The 24278-nt window shown below is 47.4% G+C and overlaps 3 protein-coding genes across 3 annotated transcripts; 2 read left to right on the forward strand and 1 right to left on the reverse strand.

Annotated features, from left to right (window-relative positions):
• Window positions 1-1760: 1760 nt before the first annotated feature.
• On the forward strand, window positions 1761-8838 carry LOC147318263 (uncharacterized). Its single transcript, XM_086257945.1, has 4 exons — window positions 1761-1894; window positions 3276-3658; window positions 4275-4472; window positions 5956-8838. The coding sequence occupies exons 2-4, from the start codon at window positions 3332-3334 to the stop codon at window positions 6181-6183; spliced, it is 753 nt and encodes a 250-aa protein (XP_086114071.1). The 5' UTR covers window positions 1761-1894; window positions 3276-3331; the 3' UTR covers window positions 6184-8838.
• A 797-nt stretch (window positions 8839-9635) lies between these two features.
• Window positions 9636-21077, forward strand: LOC147318264 (uncharacterized). Its single transcript, XM_086257943.1, has 11 exons — window positions 9636-10873; window positions 11184-12257; window positions 12480-12604; window positions 12683-12868; window positions 17714-17792; window positions 17880-18004; window positions 18319-18508; window positions 18600-18689; window positions 18821-18886; window positions 18968-19053; window positions 19624-21077. The coding sequence occupies exons 1-11, from the start codon at window positions 10806-10808 to the stop codon at window positions 19785-19787; spliced, it is 2253 nt and encodes a 750-aa protein (XP_086114069.1). The 5' UTR covers window positions 9636-10805; the 3' UTR covers window positions 19788-21077.
• On the reverse strand, window positions 19863-24033 carry endog (endonuclease G). Its single transcript, XM_086257944.1, has 6 exons — window positions 23827-24033; window positions 21147-21340; window positions 20688-20829; window positions 20497-20606; window positions 20340-20421; window positions 19863-20260 (listed from the first exon to the last, which is right to left on the reverse strand). The coding sequence occupies exons 1-6, from the start codon at window positions 23992-23994 to the stop codon at window positions 20060-20062; spliced, it is 897 nt and encodes a 298-aa protein (XP_086114070.1). The 5' UTR covers window positions 23995-24033; the 3' UTR covers window positions 19863-20059.
• Between the last annotated feature and the right edge of the window lie 245 nt (window positions 24034-24278).

Raw genomic sequence — 24278 nt, forward strand, 5'->3', positions numbered from 1 at the left:
AGATAACACACACCAATGAGTTAAACTGCAGGAATGTCTTAAAGACATAAAGACCTGGATGGCTGCTAACTTCCATCCATCCCTTCTCTTCCTCTTATCCAGTTCAGGGTTTCTGTGGGACTGGGGCTTATCCCAGCTGCCATAGGGTGACAGCGATACCATGGACAGGTTGGGGCTGCTAATTTCCTGCTTCTAATTTCCAGTCTCAGATAAAAGTGAGACTGGAAATGGCCACCCCTTCCTGATCCTCTGCCACAGGTTTTTTTCCTGGGAAGTTTTGAATTGAAGTGAAGTAAACTCAGTTGAATGGATGGATGGATTTTGTACTGGTATCCTCTTTTGATCTTCACAGGAGCTCACTGAGGTGTTTTTGATGTGCGGTTGCCCACCTTCACTGTCTGCTTTTCAGGAAGCCAGTTGCAGGTTGCAGTGTCCACGCCTAGAAACATCAGCTTTTCCACACTCTGCTATGGGATGATTGTGTTAAAAGCTCAGCTCAAGCCTTTCTCTCCAGCTGTTGACAGCTGGAGAGCCCCGCCCGGTGGCAGTGGAACTGTTTGTGCCTGGGTGGTGTTGTAACCTCAAACCGTAGAAAGAAGTTGTTCAGCTCATCTGGTAGAGAGCTGTTGTCCCGGCTCATCATCGGGGGAGGGGGCTTGTAGTCAGCGATGTGTTGAAAGCCCTGCCACAGACACTGTGGATCCTTGCTACACATGAAGTGAGTGTTCAGTTTCAGTCTCTTCGCTTCTCTGATCCCCTGTGACGGGTTCTTCCTTCCTATAAGCTGCAGGATCCACAGATTTAATAGCTTTGCTTCGAGCTCTCAGAAATGCTCGCTGGAGTCTGTCCCAGCTACCATCGGACGAGAGGGGGGCCCGGGAGGAGCTGGGGGACATCCTGGACAGGTCGGGTCTGGACAGGCTAACACACAGAGACCGACAACCATTCGCACTCACACCGTTCATTAACCCAACCCCACTACTTCCATTTGAGAGGAAGCCCAAGTACCTGGAGCGAACCCACACATGAGCAAGCAGGTGACAGTGGGAAGGAAAAACTTTCTGCTGTCTGCTGCCTCAGCTCGCAGCTGCTGCCTGGTGGGGTTCAGGGGAGGAAGACGGGACAAAGACAGACTGTGGAAGAGAGCCAGATAATGATTCAGTGCAGAGAGGTGCATAAACACATAGTGAGTGAAGAAGAAACACCCAGTGCATCATGGGAATCCCCAGCAGCCTTGGATCAGGATTCTGATCTCCTGAGCTGAGGAATCACAGACTTTTGTTTTTAACAGGACATGATGACTGACTGAAGAATGCTGCACACTGATTGGCTAAAGATGTGTCAGTCACATGATGACAGCACTGTCTTTGGGTTCTTTTTACAATTATACTCGTGCATTTTTAATGATGTTTGAGTCTGGGCACAGGTACAGAAGCTTTATCCTGAAACTGTTGGTTCAACTGTGCAAAAGTCTATGCCAACAGTGTTAGATTGTGTGTGTGTGTGTGTGTGTGTGTGTGTGTGTGTGTGTGTGTGTGTGTGTGTGTGTGTGTGTGTGTGAGGCCCACTGATGAAGAGCGTCCTCTGAGTTCAGCTGAATGGAGTTTAACAATGCAGGAATGTGTGTGTATGTGTGTGAGGCGGGGGATTTGGACGACTCTCTTTGGTTTCCATAGAAACATGATGTAAGGGCGAGGGGGCGGGGTTCTTCTCCTTTCATTGTGTGAGTATGTGTATGTCCTTTTGTGCTTGCTTTAAAGTTTGTGTGGACTGGCTGGTAGAGAGACCTCACTCGATGGAGGAGTAAGACGAAGAACCCAGCAGCAGAGCGGCGTGACGACTGACGGGGTCGAAGACAGGAAGCTGGAAGTTGGAGGAAGTCTGTAATGTAGAGGTGAGGGAACAGGAGCTTTTGTTCTTCGGGGAGTGTGTGTGTGTGTGTGTGGCCCCTTCGTGACGTTTTCAGAGTCCAGATTGAACCACCTCTGACTTCTCTGATTTTCTCTGCCGCTTTATTGTGGGCTGCCGCAGTTCCCCCGACAGCCTCTGGGTGGAGCTGCAGCCTGGGGCAGATGAACGCAGTGACACTGCTCATTAATGCATTCGTGTGTGTGGCTGTCTTTGTGTTGTAAATGCGATTAGACACTGGCAGCTCTGCTCCTGTTGTTGTTGACCTACTTCTGTAGCTTCACTTTAACCTGAAATCGTCTCCGAGGGCGCACTCGGCTAACTTTACTGTTTCTGCTTCATGTGGAGCGCACACAACCCAACTGCTCAGCTTCATTCTCATTTGCAGGCAACATTTTAAAGATAAATCAGAGTTTAAACACTGCTGCAAACAACACACACACACAAACCTTCATATATACAAATCTACATTTGCTTAAACTATTCTGATTCTGATCTCATGAAGGGGGCCGGTTTTAAACCAAGACATACTATTGCTGAAAGCTGGGGTATAAAAATCACACCGGAAGTGGACTGAAGATCAGAGGAACTGTCCACGTCATGGTCAGCATGTACGAGGAGGTCAGAAGAGGTGCAACAGTGAGAGTCTGCAGCCTTGTGTGAAACATGGCGGAGTCTCCATCGTGGTTCCAGATGCATGTCAGCCAAAGGTGATGGAGATCTTCAAACACACTGCCAGTGCAGTGAAAGCATCCTGAATAGAAACATACGATGGATCAGCCTCCGCAGAGCCCGGACCTCAACATTGCTGAAGCATCGATTCGCTTCTGCCAAGAGGAGTGGTCAAACATCCAAAGCATCGGGTCAGGCTGAAGCTTGCTGAGGGACGTTGAACCAAATGTTAGTGGGGTGTGTTCTTCACTCTGTGTGGATTGCAGAGAAAGTACAATTTTTAAAAAATTAGTATTTCTGTACAATCACTCCACCCTGGTAAAAACAAACATTTCAAAGGAGTGATTAAAAGCCCCAAATCACCCTGACGGTGGTGCTGATAATGAGCGGATGGAAACGTCTGAGCATCACCTTCATGTCATTAGAGAACCTGTGCTGCCTTCCAGGTGTTTGGGTTGTTAACTGTTAGTGTCCGAAAACATGAGGGTGATGGTATATGTTTCACACTGTTTGATGCAAGGGGTGGAGGGGTAGGTGGAGATGGAGGTAAGGATTAATTCACACAGTAAAAAAGGCTGCAGGCCAACTCTGACCTCGTGGGGCTCAAACGGACGTTTTAGCCTTTAAGTCTGAAAAAATGAAATGCAGTATACAGAATACTACAGAGTACTATCTGTCACTTCCTCTGTGTCCAGGTTCACCGCGACAGCCTGAGGAGAACTCCTCCCTCAGCACCTCCCACACCTCCATCATGACGGACAGCCAACACCCAGGCGTGCCTTCCCCCTCGCTCTCTTCAAATGTTCACCACAACGGCAGGATTGGGGGGGCGGTGTCAAAAAGTCCCATGACCCCTGATCAAAATGGTAGTCTGGATCCAGGACCAGAATCCCACAATCCCAGTAAAGTCAGCAGCAGGACGCTGACCTCCACCTCACCCCTGAGGACCCTCAGGACTCTCCGAGGCCTTGTGAGTCCAGCCGGTCCCAGTCCTGAAGGCGGCACCGCCAGACCTCGGGGACAGAGCCTTAGCTCTGCACTCAGCTCCAGAATGAGAATCACGACCCCCAGAAGTAAGGTAACTCTCACCTGCAGTGAAAGACACACCTGAGCTGGTCCCACAAGTCCAGGAGAGACAGGAGCTCCCAGGTGGAGCCAAATCTGAAGGGAGGTGTTGATCAGTCTTTGGGTAGCTTTGATCAGACAGAGGTCTGATGAGACGAGTTAGAACCTAAAAATCTGGATGGACCACATGTGTGGTCAGAGTTACCTCATGTGATTTTTAATAACAGCCTGAATAATTAAAGAGAGGTCACAGATTCAGGGGAGACCCCGATGAATGGATCAAACAGCCTTTTAGCTGTAGCTTATAAAGAATCATCACCTGTCTGAGGTGAAGCTCTGCACCTGGATGAACTCCAATCAAAGACATCTACAGACAGTCAGAAGCAATAGGCTGACATAAGCTGCCTCAGACTCTTCTGGTCTGTAGTATTTGACAAACATTGGTGTGAAACTGCAGATCAAAGTGAAAACTCAACATGCAGTAAAGAGTTTTGGTGATTTTGGAAAGAGCGGAGAGGACAGATGGTGACATCGTGGTGTTCAGATGCTGTCACATTAAGTGTGTTGGAACTCAAATCTTTAACTCAGACTCCTGTTAACCACTTGTAACACCTGTGTTGTTGGTGCAGCGTAGGAGCAGCCAGCAGGGGGAGCCAGAGGCCCTGTTGGACCTGATCCTGGAGTCTCAGTGTCAGAGGCTGGACGACCAGAGAGCCAGCGTCAGCCTGCTGCCCGATCCGGGACCAGCTGCTCTTTGTGGGGCCTGCAGTCCAGATCAACCCCCTGTGCCCAGCCTGGACTTTTACTACATGCTCATACACTACCAGGTCTGTATCTTTACTGGGTTAACTGTTAGCTAAAGATTGGACACACTGGTGTGGTTGGTTGGTGTGGTTTTTACAACACCGGGAGTATCAATGCTCCTGACCAATCAGATTCTTGTGATGTCAGACAGAAATATTAGAAATGCTTTCTTACCTCTAATTTTGAAAACAGAGACCTCCCTAAGTTAGTATTGTTCTTGACTAAAGCAAAGAGAAAAGGTAAATAATAAAGCCTTTGGTTACTTTTGGTTTAGGGTTAGCAGCAACATGTTAGCAACAGATCCTTTGAGTCCTGTAAGCTGCGAGCTGAGGCCTCCTAGACTGGATTTGCTTAGTCTGGGAGATCACACAGATCCCTGATTGAAGGCCAAGTCCGCCCTCAAACTTCATGTGCTCTAAAACATTTCTGAACCTGTTTAGCAGCGTGGCTTATCTTGTTGAAGGGCCACAACCATCAGGGAGCACCATTTCTCTGAAAGGGTGGACACGGCCTGTAACAGTGCTTAGGTAGGCCTGTCACAGTAACATCCACGTGGATGCAGGACACAACTTTTCCCAGCTGAACATCACCCAAAACATCGTGCCGCCTCCTCGGCTCATCTTCTTCCAATCTGGCCTTGTGCTTCCAGGTGTTCCCCAGGTAAGCAGTACACATGCATCTGGGCATCCACATGATGTGTATGCTGACACCTTTCTATCAGAATGGGCCACCCGGTCCAGCCGTCAGTGAACCTGGTTGGTTCTTTGATAGGTTACTGAGCCCTGCAGACCAACCAAAGGGCTGCAGCTTTGGAGACACTCTGACCCAAACTGTCAGACACATTCAAATCCTCTTGTGCATTTTTCTTGCTTTTAACATCACGTCTGAGGACAAAATGTACACCTGCTCCCTGATATATACCACCCACTAACAGGTGGTATGACTGTATTCACTTCACCTGTCAGTGGTCAGAATGGCCCTGTTTGAAGTATCCGACCATTTTCACTCCAGTTCACTCTGATCTATGAGCAATATGATAGTGCAGCTCCTGCATGTGTACGAATGAACAACAAGAAAAATTCGTTTGTACCTCACTATCTGTACACATTGTTTTAACATTAATCAGTAAAGGTGCTGTGGGCAGGACTTGATTTTAGCATTTTCAGTCAAATCTACACTTTACCTGAAGGATGAAAGAGAAGCTCATCAGAACAGATGATGATGCTATGGGGATAAAAAGATTTTATCCATGTTTGTTGTGTTACATTAGCTACCAGACGGGTTATGACCCACGTGAGCTTCTGTCTGTGTCTGCATTTGGGTCCACTCCCACTTACTGACCTCCAGACCCCATGACAAGATGGCTCTCTGTAAGGTGCAAACAAGTACTTTCTGTCAATATGTCACAACAGTGCGGCTGCTCAGGGATGGTCCTGGATCAACACTGATCTCGTCATCAGGAACAGGATAGTGTAGAACAGCCCTCACCTGTCTCTCTGTCTGCAGTCTGACAGGATGGAGGACCAGAGGTGTTCCCTCCCAGACCTGGATGACGTGCTCACTCCGGTTCCTGACGGTCAGGAGAACTTCTTCTCTTTGGTCCAGAGAGTCCAGTCCAGGAGGATGAATGAGCAGCGAGCTTCACTGCTGCTGAGGAACAGTGAGGAGGACCCGGACGCACAATCTGCTAGCTCCTCCCTCCATCATCATCATCATCATCATCATCATCACTGATGAAGCCCCAAGTCTGATCGGGTGGAGCGACTGAATTCTAGTTCCCTTTAAGGAGTAGCATTTGTTGTTGAGTGTGGCTCTGGCTCCTCAGACTGAAACCAGGACCGCAGTGATCCTGGACTTGGGGCCATGAGGGTTTTCGTCTGCATGTAGGACAAACTGCTGTCAGAAATAATCTTAATTTTTACTAACACACCTGTAACACATGTCACATGATCAGGAATCACAGGTTGGTTTCTGTACGGAAGAAGAAAAAAATGCTTGGATGGACTCTGAGGTTTGATTTGATGTTTGGAAGTTTGTTTTAATCAAACTTAGGGCTGCAAGCACTTCTGTGTGGATGGGTAAGTGGGGCTATGTGGGTGGGGCAAACCCATATTTATCTCACACAGCGCCCGCAGCATATTTGCCCTTCAAGGCTAGTGGGGATGCCGGTGTGGGCTTTCCCACAGGAAACCCACGTTAGTGGCCAAGAGAGGCATGTTTGGTGGGGCAAGCTGAGGTTTGACTGCATTAGAAGGTGAACGTGGGCATCCCTGTGATGCTGGGGTAGGGAAGGTGTAGTAGGGCGTGAGGCGTGGGTGTGAGGTGTGAGGCGTGAGGCGTAGGTGTGGGTGTAAGGTCCTTGGTCTGAGGGGTGGGTGTGGGTCTGAGGTGTGAAGCACGCGTGTCAGTGTGAGGGGCAAATGTAGTGATGGTTAACAAGTTAACGAGAAGTGGTCGAGGTTGAAGAGACTGCTGAAACCCTTGGGGGCGCAGGACACGACTCATTAAGTCACATGACTGGGGGGGGGATGCAAAGCATTCTGGTAGATGTAGTGAAGTTTAGTAACCCATACTTTCAGCTTTAAAAGGACACAGCCTTAATGAGGTCATCATATCCATCAGCTGTTGCTCCTCCCACCACAATGCCGTACAGGAAACAGCTGTTTACTTTCTGTTTGTTCTGTGGTCCCTAACCCAAACTAACGAGGTGACTGAATGCAGACCAACTGACGATGCACTCACTGACCGCATGATAAACACTCTGCATGTAAACGTCACCCTGGACCTGTGAACCTGTGACCTGATCTGTGTCCTGTTTCACCTGTACTCACCTGATTCTGTAGTAACTGCAGAAATGTGACCTTTAACCTCGTGGTGCTGATTTAAATAATCTCTCTAACAAACATCTCAGCTTGTATTTCACTGTCAAACTTTATTCAAACATGCAGCTCACAGACGTGATGTCAGGCTCTCCCACCTGACATGTTTACCAATCACAGGTGTCCGTCTGGAGCTGAAGCCTCTCTGTGACCTCTGACCTCTGTAAGCTGGAAAAGTCTGATCGTAAAGAGAAATGTCACTTCCTGTGTTGGAGGCTTGAATAAAGTTTCATCAGGCTTGATCCTATTTGTCCTCCTCCTTGTTGCCTGGTAACACCTTTCTCACCCTCCCAGTCCCAAAAGCGACGATGGTTCAAATCTGACCAGAGATTTCACATTTCAGTCAGCTGACTGCAGACAAACGAAGCCGCCTCCTGTTGCTGTCTGCAGGCGACCTTTGATCAGGACCACACATGTCCCGATCCAGAATAATTGGATTTGTTCGGAGTGGTGTGACAGCGACGTAGATTTCAATTCAATTGTATTTACACAGCGCCAAATCCCCTTAAGGTGCTTTATATTGTACAGTAGATCGTACAATAATACACACAGAGAAAAACCCAACAATCATATGACCCCCTATGAGCAGCACTTTGGCAACAGTGGGAAGGAAAAACTCCCTTTTAACAGGAAGAAACCTCCGACAGAACCAGGCTCAGGGAGGGGCGGGGCCATCTGCTGTGATTGGTTGGGGTGAGAGAAGGAAGACAGGATAAAGACATGCTGTGGAAGAGAGACAGAGGTTAATAACAGATATGATTCAATGCAGAGAGGTCTGTTAACACATAGTGAGTGAGAAAGGTGACTGGAAAGGAAAAACTCAATGCATCATGGGAATCCCCCAGCAGCCTCCGTCTATTGCAGCATAACTAAGGGAGGATTCAGGGTCACCTGGTCCAGCCCTAACTATATGCTTTAGCAAAAAGGAAAGTTTGAAGCCTAATCTTGAAAGTAGAGATAGTGTCTGTCTCCTGAATCCAAACTGGAAGCTGGTTCCACAGAAGAGGGGCCTGAAAACTGAAGGCTCTGCCTCCCATTCTACTTTTAAATACTCTAGGAACAACAAGTAGGCCTGCAGAGCGAGAGCGAAGTGCTCTAATAGGGTGATATGGTACTACAAGGTCATTAAGATAAGATGGGGCCTGATTATTTAGTATTATTTAGGCCTTAGTTTTCACCAGAGCTACAGTATCCAGAGTCGTACGTAGTGAAGAGGTAAAATTATTAACAAGATGTAGATCTGGACACCGTGATCATGAAACTCGCAGCTGCTGACAGCCTGAGACAGCCGACGCTATCGTCAAAGACTAATAATATAAAAATAATAATACTAAAACAAACACACTGTTGTGTCCTTTGAGCTTTTTAAAAGACGTTTTGATAAATGCGTTGTTTTAGTAACTCTGAAATAAACTGGTTGTTCCAGCACAGCTTCATCACAACATAAGTGCATTGGTTGTTGTTTTTTTCTCTGCAGCTTATTTTAAGACTTTGATCAGCTCCAAGAGTTGAAACAACAAATGTGTTTCATGCTGAAATAAACTTACTCACAGCCTGCTGCAAACTCAATATTCCAGCCTGGATGAATATCGGATCGGTCCATCTCTACCTCATACATTGGAAACTGCTGTGTAATCATAATTTTACTCGCTGTATCACAGTATAACAAGGAGTGGATGGACAGAGGTCAGTGTTACTCCTAGGGGATATTACTGGATGTATTTCATCAGATGAAAAATTCACATTTGGCGCTTTTGACACTTTTAATCTCTGACTAAATCAGTCTCCAGCTCTGTTTCACATGTATTCAAAGGAACTTGATCACACCCACACTGCTAAACCACTGGTTTAGTTAGTAAACTCTAATGTGCCCTTTGCTTTTGTTTGATTTTAGTTTTTATATATTTTTATTTTTATGGAAGCGCACATGTATTTTACGGAGCGCCTGCTCCTATCAGCTCTTCTTCGTGCACCAATAGAAAAAATTAACCCTCAAACGAATCCGGAAACTCAGAGGGACCGCTTCACTTCCTCCACTGAGCATGTCCATCACTGCGCATGCGCGGCTGCAACACAGGACGTAAACAAGTAGCGCGAGTTCCGCCGTCCGCGTGCATCCGCCAAAGAGCGCGAGTCGGCGAGAATCAAAGTTTAACGGCTGTAAGAGCGCGAGAAAGATCGATCACACCAGATCAGGTAGGAGCACTTCCGTTTTCTTTCTTTAAGGTTAGCGTTAAATTGAACTCGCCCTGACCCCTAACCCTCAGTGTGACCGGTTCGGTTTTTACAGAGTAAGAGCTCTTTAGTGACGTCACATATGAGCGCCAGGTTGGTTTCAGCGGCGAATTCGCGATGCAGCTCGAGCTCGTCTTTTGTCTGAGGCGGGTTGACCCCTGACCCCGCTGCCGTAGTCTCCTCTCAGGTAGACGGCAGCTGATCAGCTGATCGTGTTCCACGCGCTGCTGGGGTCGTCACACCTGAGCGACCCCGGACACGGAGTTTAGGAAGAACGCTAGCTACCGGCCGATACCGTGGCTTCTTAGCTGTAACAGAGTTTGACCCGTGAGCCGATTACACGCAACCACGACAGCCACAGCGCAGCAGTTTGTGTGACTGTTGTAAACATGTACACGCGTGTCACAGCTGTGAGCACAGGACAGATCACGTGTTTGTGCTCTGTGACGTCATCTGACCCTACCTGCTCCTCCTCCTTTGAACAGAAGGCCACTCTTCTCTTTTTCTCACTGGGCTCGAGGAAAAGAGGTTAGGGAGAGCAGATGGTTTTGGAAGATGCCCGAGGAGGAAGAGGAGGAATGCTGAGGGGCTCCTGGTTGTGGGAGGAGTTACCTACAGGTTGGGTGCTGAGGGAACCAGCTGAGAAGTTGTTTCCTCTGCACAGTGAACAGGAGACAAGGAGGCTTGATGGAGAAATGAGGAAGTATAGGAAAGCATTCAGAGGAAGAATAGAGGGAGTTGCAGAGGTGAAGGAGTACAGTGAGGAGTATAGAGAGCTGTGTGGTTAATCTCAGAGGACGTGATGTCACAGCTGAATAAAAGCACCCTGAATCCTGGTGTGAATCGACGACACACGTCACAGATTGAACCGCTCACACTGAGCTGCACTTTGGTGTGGACGACGTGCCAAAGGCTGTAACTGCTGCAGTGTGCACGCTGTGTCGTTCTGTGGTGCATTATGGGCAGTCTCCGTCTCTCACTGAGCACGTTCCTCTGACTGGCCAGCTCGGACAACATCCGCCTGTCTGACGCCACTTTAAACCAGCTGAAGGGGGTCTAGATGTGTCCTGACTGTCGGTTGGAGCTGATTGAGTCTTGCCGGGTGGAAGCCACAGGTGGGGGCCGTCCTTGGGGGCTCCGTGGTGGTGATACGTGAAGCTCTGACTCGTTATCGGGTTTTCTGCTGATTGATAATGTTTCTGATCGCTGTTACGGCCTGACGACGTGCGCACACCCTCTCTAATGAAGTCACGTGATCTGAAGCCAGACAGACGAGCGTCTCTTCCTGCGGTGAGGAGATCATATCACAGGTGAAGCACACCTGGTCGCTGTCACATGTGAGCTTGGACACTTTGATAATGAATGTTGGCTGGGGCGCTCCGAGACACACAGGTGATGTTAGAGCCGTTTCAAAATGTGTTGTCTGAGCGGCAATACCCGTTGTTCAGGAGAATCCTGCAGCGGCTTCCTGCGCCCTGGCAGCGGGCGTAAAGTGAAGTGGCCGGGTACACCTCCCCCACTGAAGCCTCGCCTGTGCCAGGCGGTCAGCTCACACCTGTGTCCTGTTTATTTGTCCTGATTGGCCACACCTGACCTGACCTTCCTCTTCTTCTTCTGCAGCTTCTGTCACAAACTGACCTGCAGCATCGAGCCATCGCCTCCTCCTGTTGCTCCTCCCATCATGACACCTCCATCATCCTGTGAGAAGAAGAAGAGGAGGCTCGCAGAGGGCGAGGAGTCGCCTGCTCCCATCGACATCGACACTCCTGAGAGAGGAGAGAAGGAGGAGGAGGAACTGTTCAGTCCTCCCGCTGAAGAGGAACGGGTGAGCAGGAAGGAGAAGAAAAAGAAGAGACGAGAGGAGGAGAAGGTGTTCAGCTCGCCTGCTGAAGATGGACAGGTGAACGGGGAGGAGGAGGAAACCAGCGAGGGGAAGAAGAAGAAGAAGAAGAAGAAGAAGAAGAAGAAAAATAAGAGAAGAGCGGAGGAAGAGGAGGTGTTCAGTTCTCCTTTTTCTTCTGCTGAAGATGCACATGTGAATGGGGAGAAGGAGGAGAAAGAGCAGAGGGGGGACAAACAGGAGGAAACCAGCGAGGCAGAGAGGAAGAAAGAGGAGGAACCGGGTCCCTCGTCTCCTGGTCTGGGTGAACAGCTGAGCAGGAAGGAGAAGAAGAAAAAGAGAAAAAAGAGGAGAGAAGAGGAGGAGGAAGAACTGTTGGCTCCTCCCTCACCTCCTACTGGGGATGAAAAGGTGAGCAGGGAGAAGAAAAGGAAGAAAAAACAGGAGGACAAAGAGCCAGAAAAGAGAAAGGAGGAGAAGGAGGTGTTCTGTTCTCCTCATGGACAGGTGAGCAGAAAAGAGGAGAAGAGCAGCGAGGGAGGAAAGAAGAAAAAGAAAGAGGAAGTGACATCACAGGAAAGGGAGCCTTACAGCGAGACTAAACAAAAGAAGAAGGCGGCGCGCATGGCGAGTGTAGCCACAGCAACAGCAAATGCACATGTGTCGGTTCAAACAGTCAAGAACAGGTTGAAGGAGGAGAGGGGAAGTGAAAGTGTGCAGGAAGTGACATCATGTAATGGAGAGAAGGCAACGAAGAATGTAAATCCTGCAAAGAGGCAGAGAGGTGCAGCGGGGGGTCACGGGGAGGAGGAGAAGAAGAAGAGGAGAACGGAGGCGGCAGCTGATCCTGAAGAGTGAGTTCATAAAGTTCATGTTAACGAGACGTCAGTGAACACAACACAGAAAGATCAGAGACTGAACAAAGCTGGGGAGCCGTGACACCTTACCACCTGCGGCTCCGCACGCTCAGACAGGAAGCAGCGTGGACGCAAAGCTCCTCATGCGGCGTCCATCTTTGTTGTCTCTGCTTTTATGATGATGTCAGCTGATGATGATGATGATGTCATGTGCTTCAGGTTTGACCATAAGTTGTTGGAGGAACTTCAGGAATTTGTTCCTCATGTGAAGAAGAAATCTGCCGATCAGATCAACAAGCTGCTGCGGTACGACTTGGCACGCTTCAAGGCCTTCAAAAAGAAAGGTAACGCTGCTGCAGACGCCACCAGCAGGAAGGTACGAGCACTGCGCATTAACCCTGTGAATGCCTGTCTTCCTCCAGGTGTGTCTCTGCGCTGGGGGCGGTACTCTCAGCTTGAGAACCAGCAAATCGAACAGAACGTGGCCGACTTCTTGGCTCTGACGGGAATCAGCTCAGCGGAGCAGCTTCTGTTTCCTCACAGGTTCAAAGAGCAGGAGCTGGAGATCAGGAGGCTGAAAGCACAGCATCACTTCCTGGAGAACATCGGTACGTAACCAATGCAGAACGACGTTGGGTTCGCTTTTATTTATACAGTGCCTAATTGCAACAACAGTCACCTCAGGGCGCGTTTCATATAAACTTCATATATATATATATATATTAGGGGTGCAACGATACACAAAATTCACGGTTCGGTTCGATACTTTGGTGTCACGGTTCGATATTTTTTCGATACAAAAAAAATGTTCATGCCTTTTTAATTTGTCATTTATTAAAATTATAAATATATATTTTAACTCAAAAGTACAGTTTTTAAATTTAACCCTAACCAGGTTAGAGCTGGGTGATAGAACGATAACGATATGTATCGCGATATAACTTTTACTCGATAGAGAAATTAAACTATCGCGATAGACTTCGCCGCTCTTGTCCTCTTAAAAAAAAAAAAAAAAAAAAAAGGTCAGCCAATCCAAATTAAGCAGCGCAGAGCCGAACCAATCACAGCCGCAGCGTCACGTCGCGTGACTTGTTACGTACAGCACAAGTGCCAAGCCGCACGTGTGTTTGTTTGGGAAGCAGCCAGCGGGTAATGGAGGAAATGAGTGTGCCGACTAGAAAAATCAACCGAGCGTGACCGAAGAGAAAACAGATGATGGTTGCAATGCCGGAGAGATTGTCGAACGGAAGAGCCATAGAAGCTCCGTAGGGTGAAGGTATTTCGGCTATTTCAAGTCTGACAAAAAACAGAGTAGCGTGCACTGTAAATGTGCCGAAAGCAAGTCTGGAAATACAATAAACTGGTGCATGCGTCACACTGTGCGCCGCGTTATTGTTTCGGTGAAATGAATTTCTACAATACTGTTACTGTTAATTCTACTCTCTGCAGTGTTTAAATGCTTACATATACACACAGTTACTGTCCCTCCACACATACGACTCGGTTCTGCTTCTATGCCCCAGCTTTGTTTACTTTTTCCCACCGAGGCTTCTAGACTTCTGATTGGCCAACATTTCTGCACGGTTAGGAATCTAGCGCCACCTGCTGCTTTGGCATGTTCATAGCAGCGTTTTCCTTCATTTCTGCCTTTATGTGTGGACGGGATTATTTTTTTAAAACGAAAACGGAAAATCTCCGTTTTCAAAAATACCCGTGTACGTGTGGACGTAGCCTCAGTCTCTGACTGGAAGCGCTAATTCTTCATTCGGCTTTTGTCAGACTAAAGTAACTGTTAAAACTGTTTGAAAAGCTCAGCTATACAACAAGGAGAGGTTGAGAATTTCCTTTTAGTTCTCAGTTTATTTGATATTGACAAAAGTTAGTCAGTTTTGTCTGTTCTTCTGTAAAACAAACTAAGATTTATTTTTAGAATTAATATTTTGTTTCTAAGTGGAATTGACAGTTTAGTCTGTTTTGAAACTTAAACGCTTTAGCGGCTGCCTTTTGTGTAGTTTGCAATATTTGCCTTTATTTATCTGAAAAAGTCTCATGTTCCTTAAGTACATCTACCCTGTTGAACTTATTATGGGAAATAAATATTTAAATAAAAACAAGCTGCTGATTATTTCACATTTTACTTGTGAGCAACGGCACATTTAAATCTTACAAATATAGTTATTTGGCTGATATCGTGATAGATATCGTTATCGCCTGAAATTAAAAAAACATATCGTGATATGAAAAAATCTCATATCGCCCAGCTCTAATCCAGGTCATCGTAGTCAAATATAAATCCTGCTGCTTTTACACACGGACTCACATAAGCTCAGCGATTCTCTGCGCGATCAACCTCTCACATGTTTAAGCTGCGGGAGATTTCACTTGTCATGTTTGCATAGTAAGCTAACGATTAATAAGACGATGTCAGAGGAATTGGTGCACAAATTATCATCACTCACAGATCAGTGCTGTCGCTCTCTATACACAGTTCGCACGATTGCAAAGTGAAAGCAAAAAACAAGCGCAAATTCAAACGCGATTTCAATATGTCACATATTGACAGTGGCTCACCGATGCCAATGACATAATTACCCAGCTACATTTCTGAAAGAATGCAAAAGCATTGACATATATTTTTCCTACAATAGCCCGACGGGCAGGGCAGAGATAGATTTTGGTAGCCCGACTGAAAAAATCGCTAGCTCCGGGACGTCGGGCTAGCGATTTTGCGAGCCCTGTATCTGATTGAGGAATCATGCATCTTTGGAAAAGAGAGTTTATTACAGAGAAATGTCTCTTTCCAAAATAAAAGCTATACTATCCGCTTCTTCTGGGCTATATTCTCAGCAGCATAAGGAGAATCATGTGCTAACAGCTGTCTAAATGACTCGGCTAAAGTTAGTAGCATGCTTGTTGTATTTGTCTTTGCACTAGGATGATGTCGGTGTAAATGTGCAGTCATATTCGTTGTGTTCCCACTAGTGCTTTCAGGTTAATCTCGTTGAAATGACCTTAACACCACAACACGGCAAATCTCCGTTAACGAGCTACCGCCGATCGCCCCGTGCATGGGGCTAGACGGCCAACACGTTAACGAGCTAACTGCGCTAGCACACTAGCTCCCACCCATGTAATTGAGCATTGCGTGGCACATCCAACATACTGTTTTACTTTAGTCCATGACGCGCTTACCTTCAGGGTCATACGTCACATGAAAACCAAAATAGTTCCAAACGCCAGATCTGAATGAGGGTGGGGGAGGTGCCCTGCGCTCTTCCTTCTGACGATGCTGTCTGTGTTGAGCGCTCAGTGGATCTGCGCTCGACAGTGCAGCCTAGGCGGAGTAGTCGAACACAGATTCACTGAGCGCTCAACACAGACAGCATCGTCAGAAGGAAAGTTGATAAAATAAATTACAAATGTTGTATTGTTCGATACATATGCGTACCGAACCGAAAGCACTGTATCGAACGGTTCAATATCGATACGAATATCGTTGCACCCCTAATATATATATATATATATATATATACACACACACAAATACACTGGAGTTTCCTCCAGTGTCCTGTTATATTTTAGACAGCAAGGAGCAGACGGCCGAGTTTATTAAACTCCACGAGACAGCGGTGACGCTAATCTGAAGGCTGGACCGTCCCATTTCACAGCCGTTTACTTCCAGCCTGCCCGACCTTCTGAGGACCCGGCCCACGTAGACCGCGAAGGCCGGGTCCTCAGGAGGATGCAGCCCATGAATTTGAACACAACTAGAGGTTAATAACAGATATGATTCAATGCAGAGAGGTCTATTAACACATAGTGAGTGAGAAAGGTGACTGGAAAGGAATCACCCAGTGCATCATGGGAATCCCCGGCAGCCTACGTCTATTGCAGCATAACTGTCAATAGAAAATTGTATTTAGTAGTCAGTATAATCTTTTAATAATATAAGTTTACATATGGTAGTGATAGGATGTGCGATCCTTAATAGTCTGCAAAAGCTTTGCGTGCATTCCAGAGTGCTCTGGCATTCACATCCACATCCTGGGAGCATGGGAGAGGTCGTACCTTCTCTTATTGTTTTACGGTAGGATTAACGTAGCTATGTCAGTCTTAGTCTAAGTGCCCTTTTTTACATATAGATGAACTGTTTCCAGATTTTCCAGACCAGCAGGTTAAGGGAAGTCGTTTGTGGGGTCACACTCTGACACACAAACATACATACACACCTCCACATTCCAATGTAAGGAACAAACGCCCACTAAAGTATAAATAAAGACCAGGGCAGTCTCAGAGCTGCGAGTCTCTGATCCTCACTCTTGTGCGTGCACTCTGGTGACTGCCCTTCCTAGCAAGAAAACTGTGTGTTTCTCCTCTCTGATTCTCAGCTGAAGAAGTGTTTTAGAATATATCTCTTAACAATAACTAAGGGAGGATTCAGGGTCACCTGGTCCAGCCCTAACTATATGCTTTAGCAAAAAGGAAAGTTTGAAGCCTAATCTTGAAAGTAGAGATAGTGTCTGTCTCCTGAATCCAAACTGGAAGCTGGTTCCACAGAAGAGGGGCCTGAAAACTGAAGGCTCTGCCTCCCATTCTACTTTTAAATACTCTAGGAACAACAAGTAGGCCTGCAGAGCGAGAGCGAAGTGCTCTAATAGGGTGATATGGTACTACAAGGTCATTAAGATAAGATGGGGCCTGATTATTTAAGACCTTGTATGTGAGGAGCAGGATTTTGAATTCTGGATTTAACAGGAAGCCAAAACAGGAGAAATCTGCTCTCTCTTTCTAGTCCCTGTCAGGACTCTTGCTGCAGCATTTTGGATCAGCTGAAGGCTTTTCAGGGAGTTTTTAGGACTTCCTGATAATAATGAATTACAGTCGTCCAGCCTGGAAGTAATAAATGCATGAACTAGTTTTTCAGCTTCACTCTGAGACAGGATATTTCTAACTTTAGAGATGTTGCACAAATGGAAGAAAGCAGTCTTACATATTTGTTTAATATGTGCGTTGAAGGACATGTCCTGGTCAAAAATGACTCCAAGGTTCCTCACAGTGTTACTGGAGGCCAAGGTAATGCCATCCAGAGTAAGAATCTGCTTAGATACCATATTTCTAAGCTTTTCAGGGCCGAGTACAATAACCTCAGTTTGATCTGAATTAAGAAGCAGAAAGTTAGCGGCCATCCAGGTCTTTATGTCTTTAAGACATTCCTGCAGTTTAACTCATTGGTGTGTGTTATCTGGCTTCATGGACAGATAGAGCTGGGTGTCATCTGCATAGCAGTGTAAATGTATGCTATGTCTTCTAATGATGCTGCCTAAGGGAAGCATGTATAATGTAAACAGAATTGGTCCTAGCACTGAACCCTGTGGAACTCCATAATTAAGTCTTGCTGTGATTTTAAAATCAGTGATCCCAGTATGACCTTTGATCTTCTTGTCTGTCTGCAGCTGAGGGGATTCCTCGGACATGTGATCAGGTTTACGTCAGAGCCAAGAAGATTTTTGATGAGAGGAATAACATGGGAAGGTCAGAGGTCACGTTGCATGTTCATGGGTTTATGTTTGACTCGTTAACCTGACGGTCACCTGACACAATTTGGGTGTGTTCATTCAGGTTTTCTGAGGATGAGCTATGCTCTCTCACAAAGTTGCAGAAGCTCCACGGCAACGACTGGAAGAGAATCTCAGAGAAGATGGACCGCAGCATCTACTCGCTGGAGAAACGCTTCAACACCATCGGTGAGCTTCCCTGTGACCCCTAACCTCTGAACTCCACTGTGGTCAATCACAGACTGTACTTAGACGACTTGGTCAGATATCTTTAGTGACTTGTTTTAATTTTTTAAAGTAAACGACCCCCATGCTTATTTTGAAAGTTCATTTGTTGGGCTGATCTGGTTGCTGTCGTGGCGCCGAGTCAGAATTCTGCAGATTTGTTCCAGCTGCTCATTGTGACCTGAGACGGAGCAGGTTATTGATCGGTTATTGATCTGTAGAACAGATTTCTCTGCTCAGCCGTGAAAATGCTCTCCTGTCTGTGCGCTCACACCCAGCTCAGGGTCGCGGTACCTGGACTGCAGAGGAAGAGTTGCGCCTTTGGCAGGCTGTCAGGGCTCACCTGGAGATGCTGGTCCAGCAGAGCCCTGCAGGTCTGAGCCGAAACCAGCTGTGCAACAACCTGCCCTGGAAGAGGATCAGCGAGCAGGTGGAGACCCGGTCCTGGATCCAGTGTCGTCTCAAGTGGTCGGTGCTCCTCTGCTCACGTGAACCAGACCGGTACATTCCACGCCAGCAGCGGATCCTCGGGTATAACTCAGGTGTTGGTGTTTTCCAGGTTCTACCTGCTGAAGTCTAAGCTGTCCTCAAAGGGAGTGTTCAACCGAGGTGCCGAGGGGTACGCCGCAAAAATCCACCTCATCAACACGTGAGTGACGCGAACCCATCAGAGCATTCGCTGATCAGCCAATGAGAATGCAGGACAAACCTTCGGTCATGATGGACATCACTGTGTGTGTGTGTGTGTGTGTGTGTGTGTGTGTGTGTGTGTGTGTTCAGGCTCTATAACATGCATGTGGACGACGCAGCGGACATCGACTGGGACGAGGTGGCTGGACTCATCGGGTGAGGTCAAACTAGTATTAAGTACACAATAGACTGTACTACAGGCAGTATTGTGGTGTCACACCTGTGTGTGTGTTTCAGGACTGTGACGCCGATGTGTGTGCAGAAGATGTTTTACAGGTTGAAGGTTTCCAGAGTTCCAAACTGGACGAGTTTGTCGTACGCAGGTGAGCAGCTCGAGCTTGGTGTGTGTTCCACTTCCTGTTTGTGTCGCACTGTCAGATTAAACCAGAGTGTAGCTTTGATCATGTGACCCGAGTGTCGGGTCACATGACCTCAGCTGTTTGTGTGCAGTGTGTTTCCGACCACACAAACACGAGGACACGCCGAATCTGTTCTCCAAAACCAAACCACACAAACAAGTCGTGTCATGTCGAGCATCGAAGAAACCTCCAACCGGAGCACACCTGAGACAGCCCGACCCCTCTGAAGTCTTCTTACCTGTTCGATCACAATGGTAACTAAACTGCTCACCTGGTCAGGAGCAGCTGCGCTGTAGTGCAGCTCAAACTGAGCGGACAGACAGGCGATGAGCACCCCGGGCGTTACTCAGACTGGGGCTCAAACAAAGCCTGGATGTGTGGTCCTTGCATTTAGTACACCCCTCAGATTTCCCAGTTTTCATTGAGCACCTGGATGCAGCATGCAAGCTCTCAGGTTCAGTTGTTCAGAGTAATTCAGGTTTAAGTGTCGTGTTCAGGTGAGCCTGCAGTAATCTGTAATCGCCTGTCTCTCAGAGATCATCGACTTCCTACAGAGCAGAGCCGTCCCTGTCCTGGAGGAGAGACTGAAGAAGTGTGAGCCCCAGGAGGCGCAGGAAGAGGAGGAGAAGGAGAGACTTTATCAGCTCTCTGACATCTTCTCAGAGCTCAGTGACGACGTGGAGCTGGACAACAGCTGACCTGCAGCCAATCAACATGTGGTGTCCCAGTGGACAGACTTTATAAAAACACTTTGAAATCGGGACAGGGAGTGGGTTAAAAAAAGACTTTTATTTTGAAGGTGCAGATGCTTTGTAACATTAAATAAAATTGTTTTGGTATGTTGTGTGTTTGTTCGATCAGAAGCAATGCTCACACTGATAGTTCACAAATAATTAAGTTCATAAACGTTCGAACGTTATTGATCTGTGATTAAAGGAAGTCTGAAGCAGAGGATTGTGGGTAATGCAGCTCATCTGTCAGCGATGGCCCGTACGCCGCCGGCGGTCCTCTTCATGATGTTTGGCACAAACAGGAGTCCTGACATGCGCTCGATGGTTTCTATGGGAACCAGGAAACGCTCCAGAGGAACCTGCTCGCTGATAGGTTCGTTTGGTAACACGTACGAACGGAGCTCCACCCCCTTGCCGTCCGCTTGCTCCAGGATCAGCACCTGAGGGCACATGGGACAGGAGAACTTATCGCCAGCTGACGGGCAGGAGTGCTGACACCATCCGGTGGGTGGCCCTCACCTTAAAGAAGTGTGTCGGCACGGCGACGTGGTTTCGTCCTATCACTTGATATCGAACGTAGAGTTTCCCGTCAGCCTCTTGCCTGAAACACGCACCTGACAATGTCATTCCCAAGCCCCTCCCCTCAGTCATCACAGAAGGATGGGCAGCAGGTTACCTGGGCAGGTAGAGCGGGCCAGTGCAGACGTAGACGTTGAGGTAGCGTTTGGTGAGGGAGCGGCAGAGTTTCTCCAGGTTGTTCCAGGTGTTCTGGTTCAGGTGAGGGTTCTGCTCACAAACACCAGAGATCCATAGAATCAATCAGGTAATCAATACTCTGGATGAGCCTGTCCAGGTAAAAAGTCTCACCTGTGGAGCCACGTTGCTCAGGTAGAACGTGTCGTCCATGGCTTTCTGGCTCCACTTGTGGTTGGCTGCTGCGGCCAGGTGGCCCCTGTCGAACCCGCTCCCCTTGTAGTCGGCATTGGTCGCTCGGTGGAAAACATGAACGCTGCCAATGAATGTAAACAGATGTTACACGTTAAGAATTCAAACAACTTCACAGGTAGAGAAGAACGTCCTTCACCTGTCGCCTCGTTAACCTGCACGGACCACAATTTTCAAGCAAGGAAAGTTGGGGTCACGGTGTTTATCTGCAGCTCTGCTCGCACAGTTGGATTTTTACAGCATCTCAATAAGAGCTGCAGAAAGGCGAGTCCAGCTCGCACCTCATGAGGGCCGGTTCTGGCCCACGTGCCCTGTGTTTGACAGCCCGGTGGGAGAACACTGATGTGAACATGAACTTTACCTGCCCTGTTCCTGTCGCACCTGTCATCCTCTTTGAACTCGCAGTACTTCCTGTCTGACAGTCCGCTCAGGGAGGCGGGGTTTAGCCGCTCTATTACCCAGGCTGCAGTACGCGTGCGGGGGTCGTAGGAGGTGACGTAGGATTCTCTGGTCTTGATGTTGCCCAGTGAGGGGAAGCCATACTTCATCACAGCTCCTGAGCTACCTGGACTCACCTAGACACAGAGACACACTCAATCAGCCAATCGGGAACACAGAGACTCCTCCCACTAATTGATCAATAATCCAGAGTATATGGAAGTCTTCTTCCTCAGTGTTTTTATGGACTCACACACCTGAAGGAGCTGCTGCAGCATCGACATGAACAGCGTGCAGCAGATGGTGTAAGTGTTCCTTCTAACTGCATTTTGATACATTCCTAGTTTTATGAGCAGCTGTTAAAGTCACAGCTGGAGCCTGAGTGAATAAAAACTACTTCCTGTTGAGTTGCTGCATGAAGCATGCCGTATGAGCCCAGTGATCATTGATGTCCTTTGTTATGTTACAGCTTCATGTTTGCTTCAGGTCAGCTAGGATCAGTGATGATGGAGGAAATGCAGTCGCAGGGCGGAGGAAACGAGTTCCACAGCAGCCAGATAGAAGAACATACCATGGATTTCATTTTTTTTACCCAGTGAGCCAAATGATTGTGACGTGACAGTCACAGGAGGATGTGCTGTCAGCAGTAGCGGTTTTTGATATGGGCGGTTGCCCGCGGCGGCATCACGGGCATCGGCAAAAAAGAAAAAATAAAGTTGCTCGTACTCATGCTGCCCCGACATCAGCCAGCGCATATTGGGAATGGCAGAGGCACCGATCGGTTTTCTATCACCTATTTGCTGGGAGTAAGAGCGCCCTCCGTTTGCGAGGTGCGCCTGCTGCTTGCGGCGGAGTCTCTGGCTGGCTGGAGCAGCGTCTAATAACCAACTCGCAAAATAAAACAAAGCAACAAACACAAAAACACCAGACATCATGATACAAACTTATAATTTGCACCGATGTTTCTTCATAATTCTATACACGAAAAGTGAGCGCGAGAGCCCTCGGTGCGCCTGCGCGGTGCTGAAGTCAAAGTAAACTTTATTGTCATCTCCGCTACAGACAGTCCAGCATATAGAGACGAGACGACGAGGCTGCAGTTACAGCAGTGCAAGTAAACAAACAATAAATATAAGAAGAGTTAGAAAATAAATTTACACTTTAGGACTCGGAGTAAAGGATCAATAACAAATTTATAATTAAGCTTGACGATTTAAAGTCTCACACACGACCCTTTGAAAGGGGAGGGGCCGGCTGCTTCCAAATAGAGCACATTTCATTCAGCATGTTGTAAATCCAAGCCCATCATGTATTCATGATTTGAATCCTGGGTTGTGTGAAATCCCAGAAATAAACCCTCGACAAAGTAAATCTGTGAACTAAGGTGTAGGTCTAGGTTATGTTGTGGTGACCCTTGAGTTGGGGGATTTGTGTTCATACTGAAGAGCAAAATTAAAACCAATGTAAGATGGACAAGAAAAGTTCAAAGCCATCGGGTGCTCAGTTTAGAAAATAGAGAAAAGAAGAGAAACAAGCAACAGATCCAGGTAAGCAGATGTGTGATTGGATAATGGCAGGTCATCCTGAAACAATCAGAATCAGAATACTTTATTAATCCCTAAGGAAATTATGTGGATTACAGTTGCTCCAAGAAGAAATGGTAAAAATATTAACAGTAACAGACTAAACTCCAAACAATACATTATGTTACAGATTTTACACGTTTAAGAAACAGCACTAATATATACAGATCACTCAATTCTAAATATCAAGGATTAACAGAGGTGATGATAAATAAATATCAAGAAAATTGACAAGAATATTCCAGAGTAGAAAAGAGCGTGTGTAAAAAGGCTGTAGCTGTTGCAGTGTTCACAGTGTGTTAGGTGGAGGAGTTGTACAGGGAGATGGCCACAGGCAGGAATGATTCCTGTGTCGTTCAGTGGTGCATTGTGGGTAATCTCAGTCTCTGAGTGTGCTCCTGTCACTAGCCAGCATGTCATGGAGTAGGTGGGAGGTATTATCCATGATTGTCCTTATCTTGGACAACATCTGCCTCTCAGACACCACCCTAACGGAGTTCAGCTCCATCCTCCTCACAACATTACTGGGCTTGTGGTTCAGTGGTTCACTCAACCTGCTGCCTCTGTATACAACAACAGCATAGAGGATAGTACTGTCCAAAACAGAGATGCCAGAGGGAGTGTTCGCCCAGGCCGCAATACAGGCTAGAAGCGCCACTGGCTGTTACCGACATACAGCAGCAGGGTCTGTCAGTGAGAACCAGCAGAGAGACTCAGCGGCTCCAGTGTGAGCTCAGGCTCGAGTGTTCGCTGTGAAAACAGCAGCTCCGATAAATGAGAGGAGGCTGAAGGAGAGCCGGTCTGCTGTGGGTCTCACAAACAGCTAAAGTGAGATGCGCGCTTTGTAGTCAGTCTCCTGCAAGTTGTAGTTTTTAACACTTCGGAGATCCGGCGTCACGTCGTTAAGCAGAGACGTTAAGCGTCTCCTAACTTGTTTTCCTCATCGGGTCAAGGAAACAATGTTAGGAAAACTAGATAGAAGACACTTTTGGAGCACACACAAGCAAATGCCGGAAGTCTATGACCTCACGCACACTCACCTGCAGCTCTGATGCCTGCACCGTCGGGACTCCCGGTACCGGGATGACCGGAACCCGGCTCATCAGGCCGGCTCCCCCCTCCTCACGCCAGCCTCCGGCGCTCAACAGACGGCTCGCCGCCGCTCCGAGTCCCGCTCCGAACACCAAGGTCGCCCCGGTCCGCCACATGCTGCCGGGTCAGCTGCTGGTGACGCGCTGTGATGACGTCACAGGAATGTATTTAATAAGCGTCTACCTGTCTGTGTGTGTGCAGCAACATTTCGTGTCCACATATTTCACTTTCAGTGATTTTTGTGCCAAATATGTACAACAAAGTCCTAAATTATGTGATTGTTTGCCATTCTTTAAACATAAATCAAATGCAAATTAAATATTATTTATTACACACCTTTTTGTTGACACACCCTCAATTTTAATTTCATTGCGTCCCACAGTCAGTGTTGGAAAGTAAC

This window comes from Aulonocara sp. 'chitande type north' Nkhata Bay, linkage group LG12 (genome assembly GCF_057382095.1).
Source record: "Aulonocara sp. 'chitande type north' Nkhata Bay isolate Kocher_YH1m ecotype deep benthic linkage group LG12, A_spYH_male_GT1.1, whole genome shotgun sequence".
Lineage (NCBI taxonomy): Eukaryota > Metazoa > Chordata > Actinopteri > Cichliformes > Cichlidae > Aulonocara > Aulonocara sp. 'chitande type north' Nkhata Bay.

Coding starts and splice junctions, on each gene's coding strand:
- LOC147318263 (XM_086257945.1), top strand. CDS start 3,332: ATGACGGACAGCCAACACCCAGGCGTGCCTTCCCCCTCGCTCTCTTCA. Junction 3,659..4,274: donor TCACGACCCCCAGAAGTAAG/GTAACTCTCACC, acceptor TTGTTGGTGCAG/CGTAGGAGCAGCCAGCAGGG. Junction 4,473..5,955: donor ACATGCTCATACACTACCAG/GTCTGTATCTTT, acceptor CTCTGTCTGCAG/TCTGACAGGATGGAGGACCA.
- LOC147318264 (XM_086257943.1), top strand. CDS start 10,806: ATGAAGTCACGTGATCTGAAGCCAGACAGACGAGCGTCTCTTCCTGCG. Junction 12,258..12,479: donor GCGGCAGCTGATCCTGAAGA/GTGAGTTCATAA, acceptor CATGTGCTTCAG/GTTTGACCATAAGTTGTTGG. Junction 19,054..19,623: donor GACGAGTTTGTCGTACGCAG/GTGAGCAGCTCG, acceptor CCTGTCTCTCAG/AGATCATCGACTTCCTACAG.
- endog (XM_086257944.1), bottom strand. CDS start 23,994: ATGTGGCGGACCGGGGCGACCTTGGTGTTCGGAGCGGGACTCGGAGCG. Junction 21,341..23,826: donor TGCAGGCATCAGAGCTGCAG/GTGAGTGTGCGT, acceptor CTCTGTGTCTAG/GTGAGTCCAGGTAGCTCAGG. Junction 20,261..20,339: donor TGCCGACACACTTCTTTAAG/GTGAGGGCCACC, acceptor ATGTGCCCTCAG/GTGCTGATCCTGGAGCAAGC.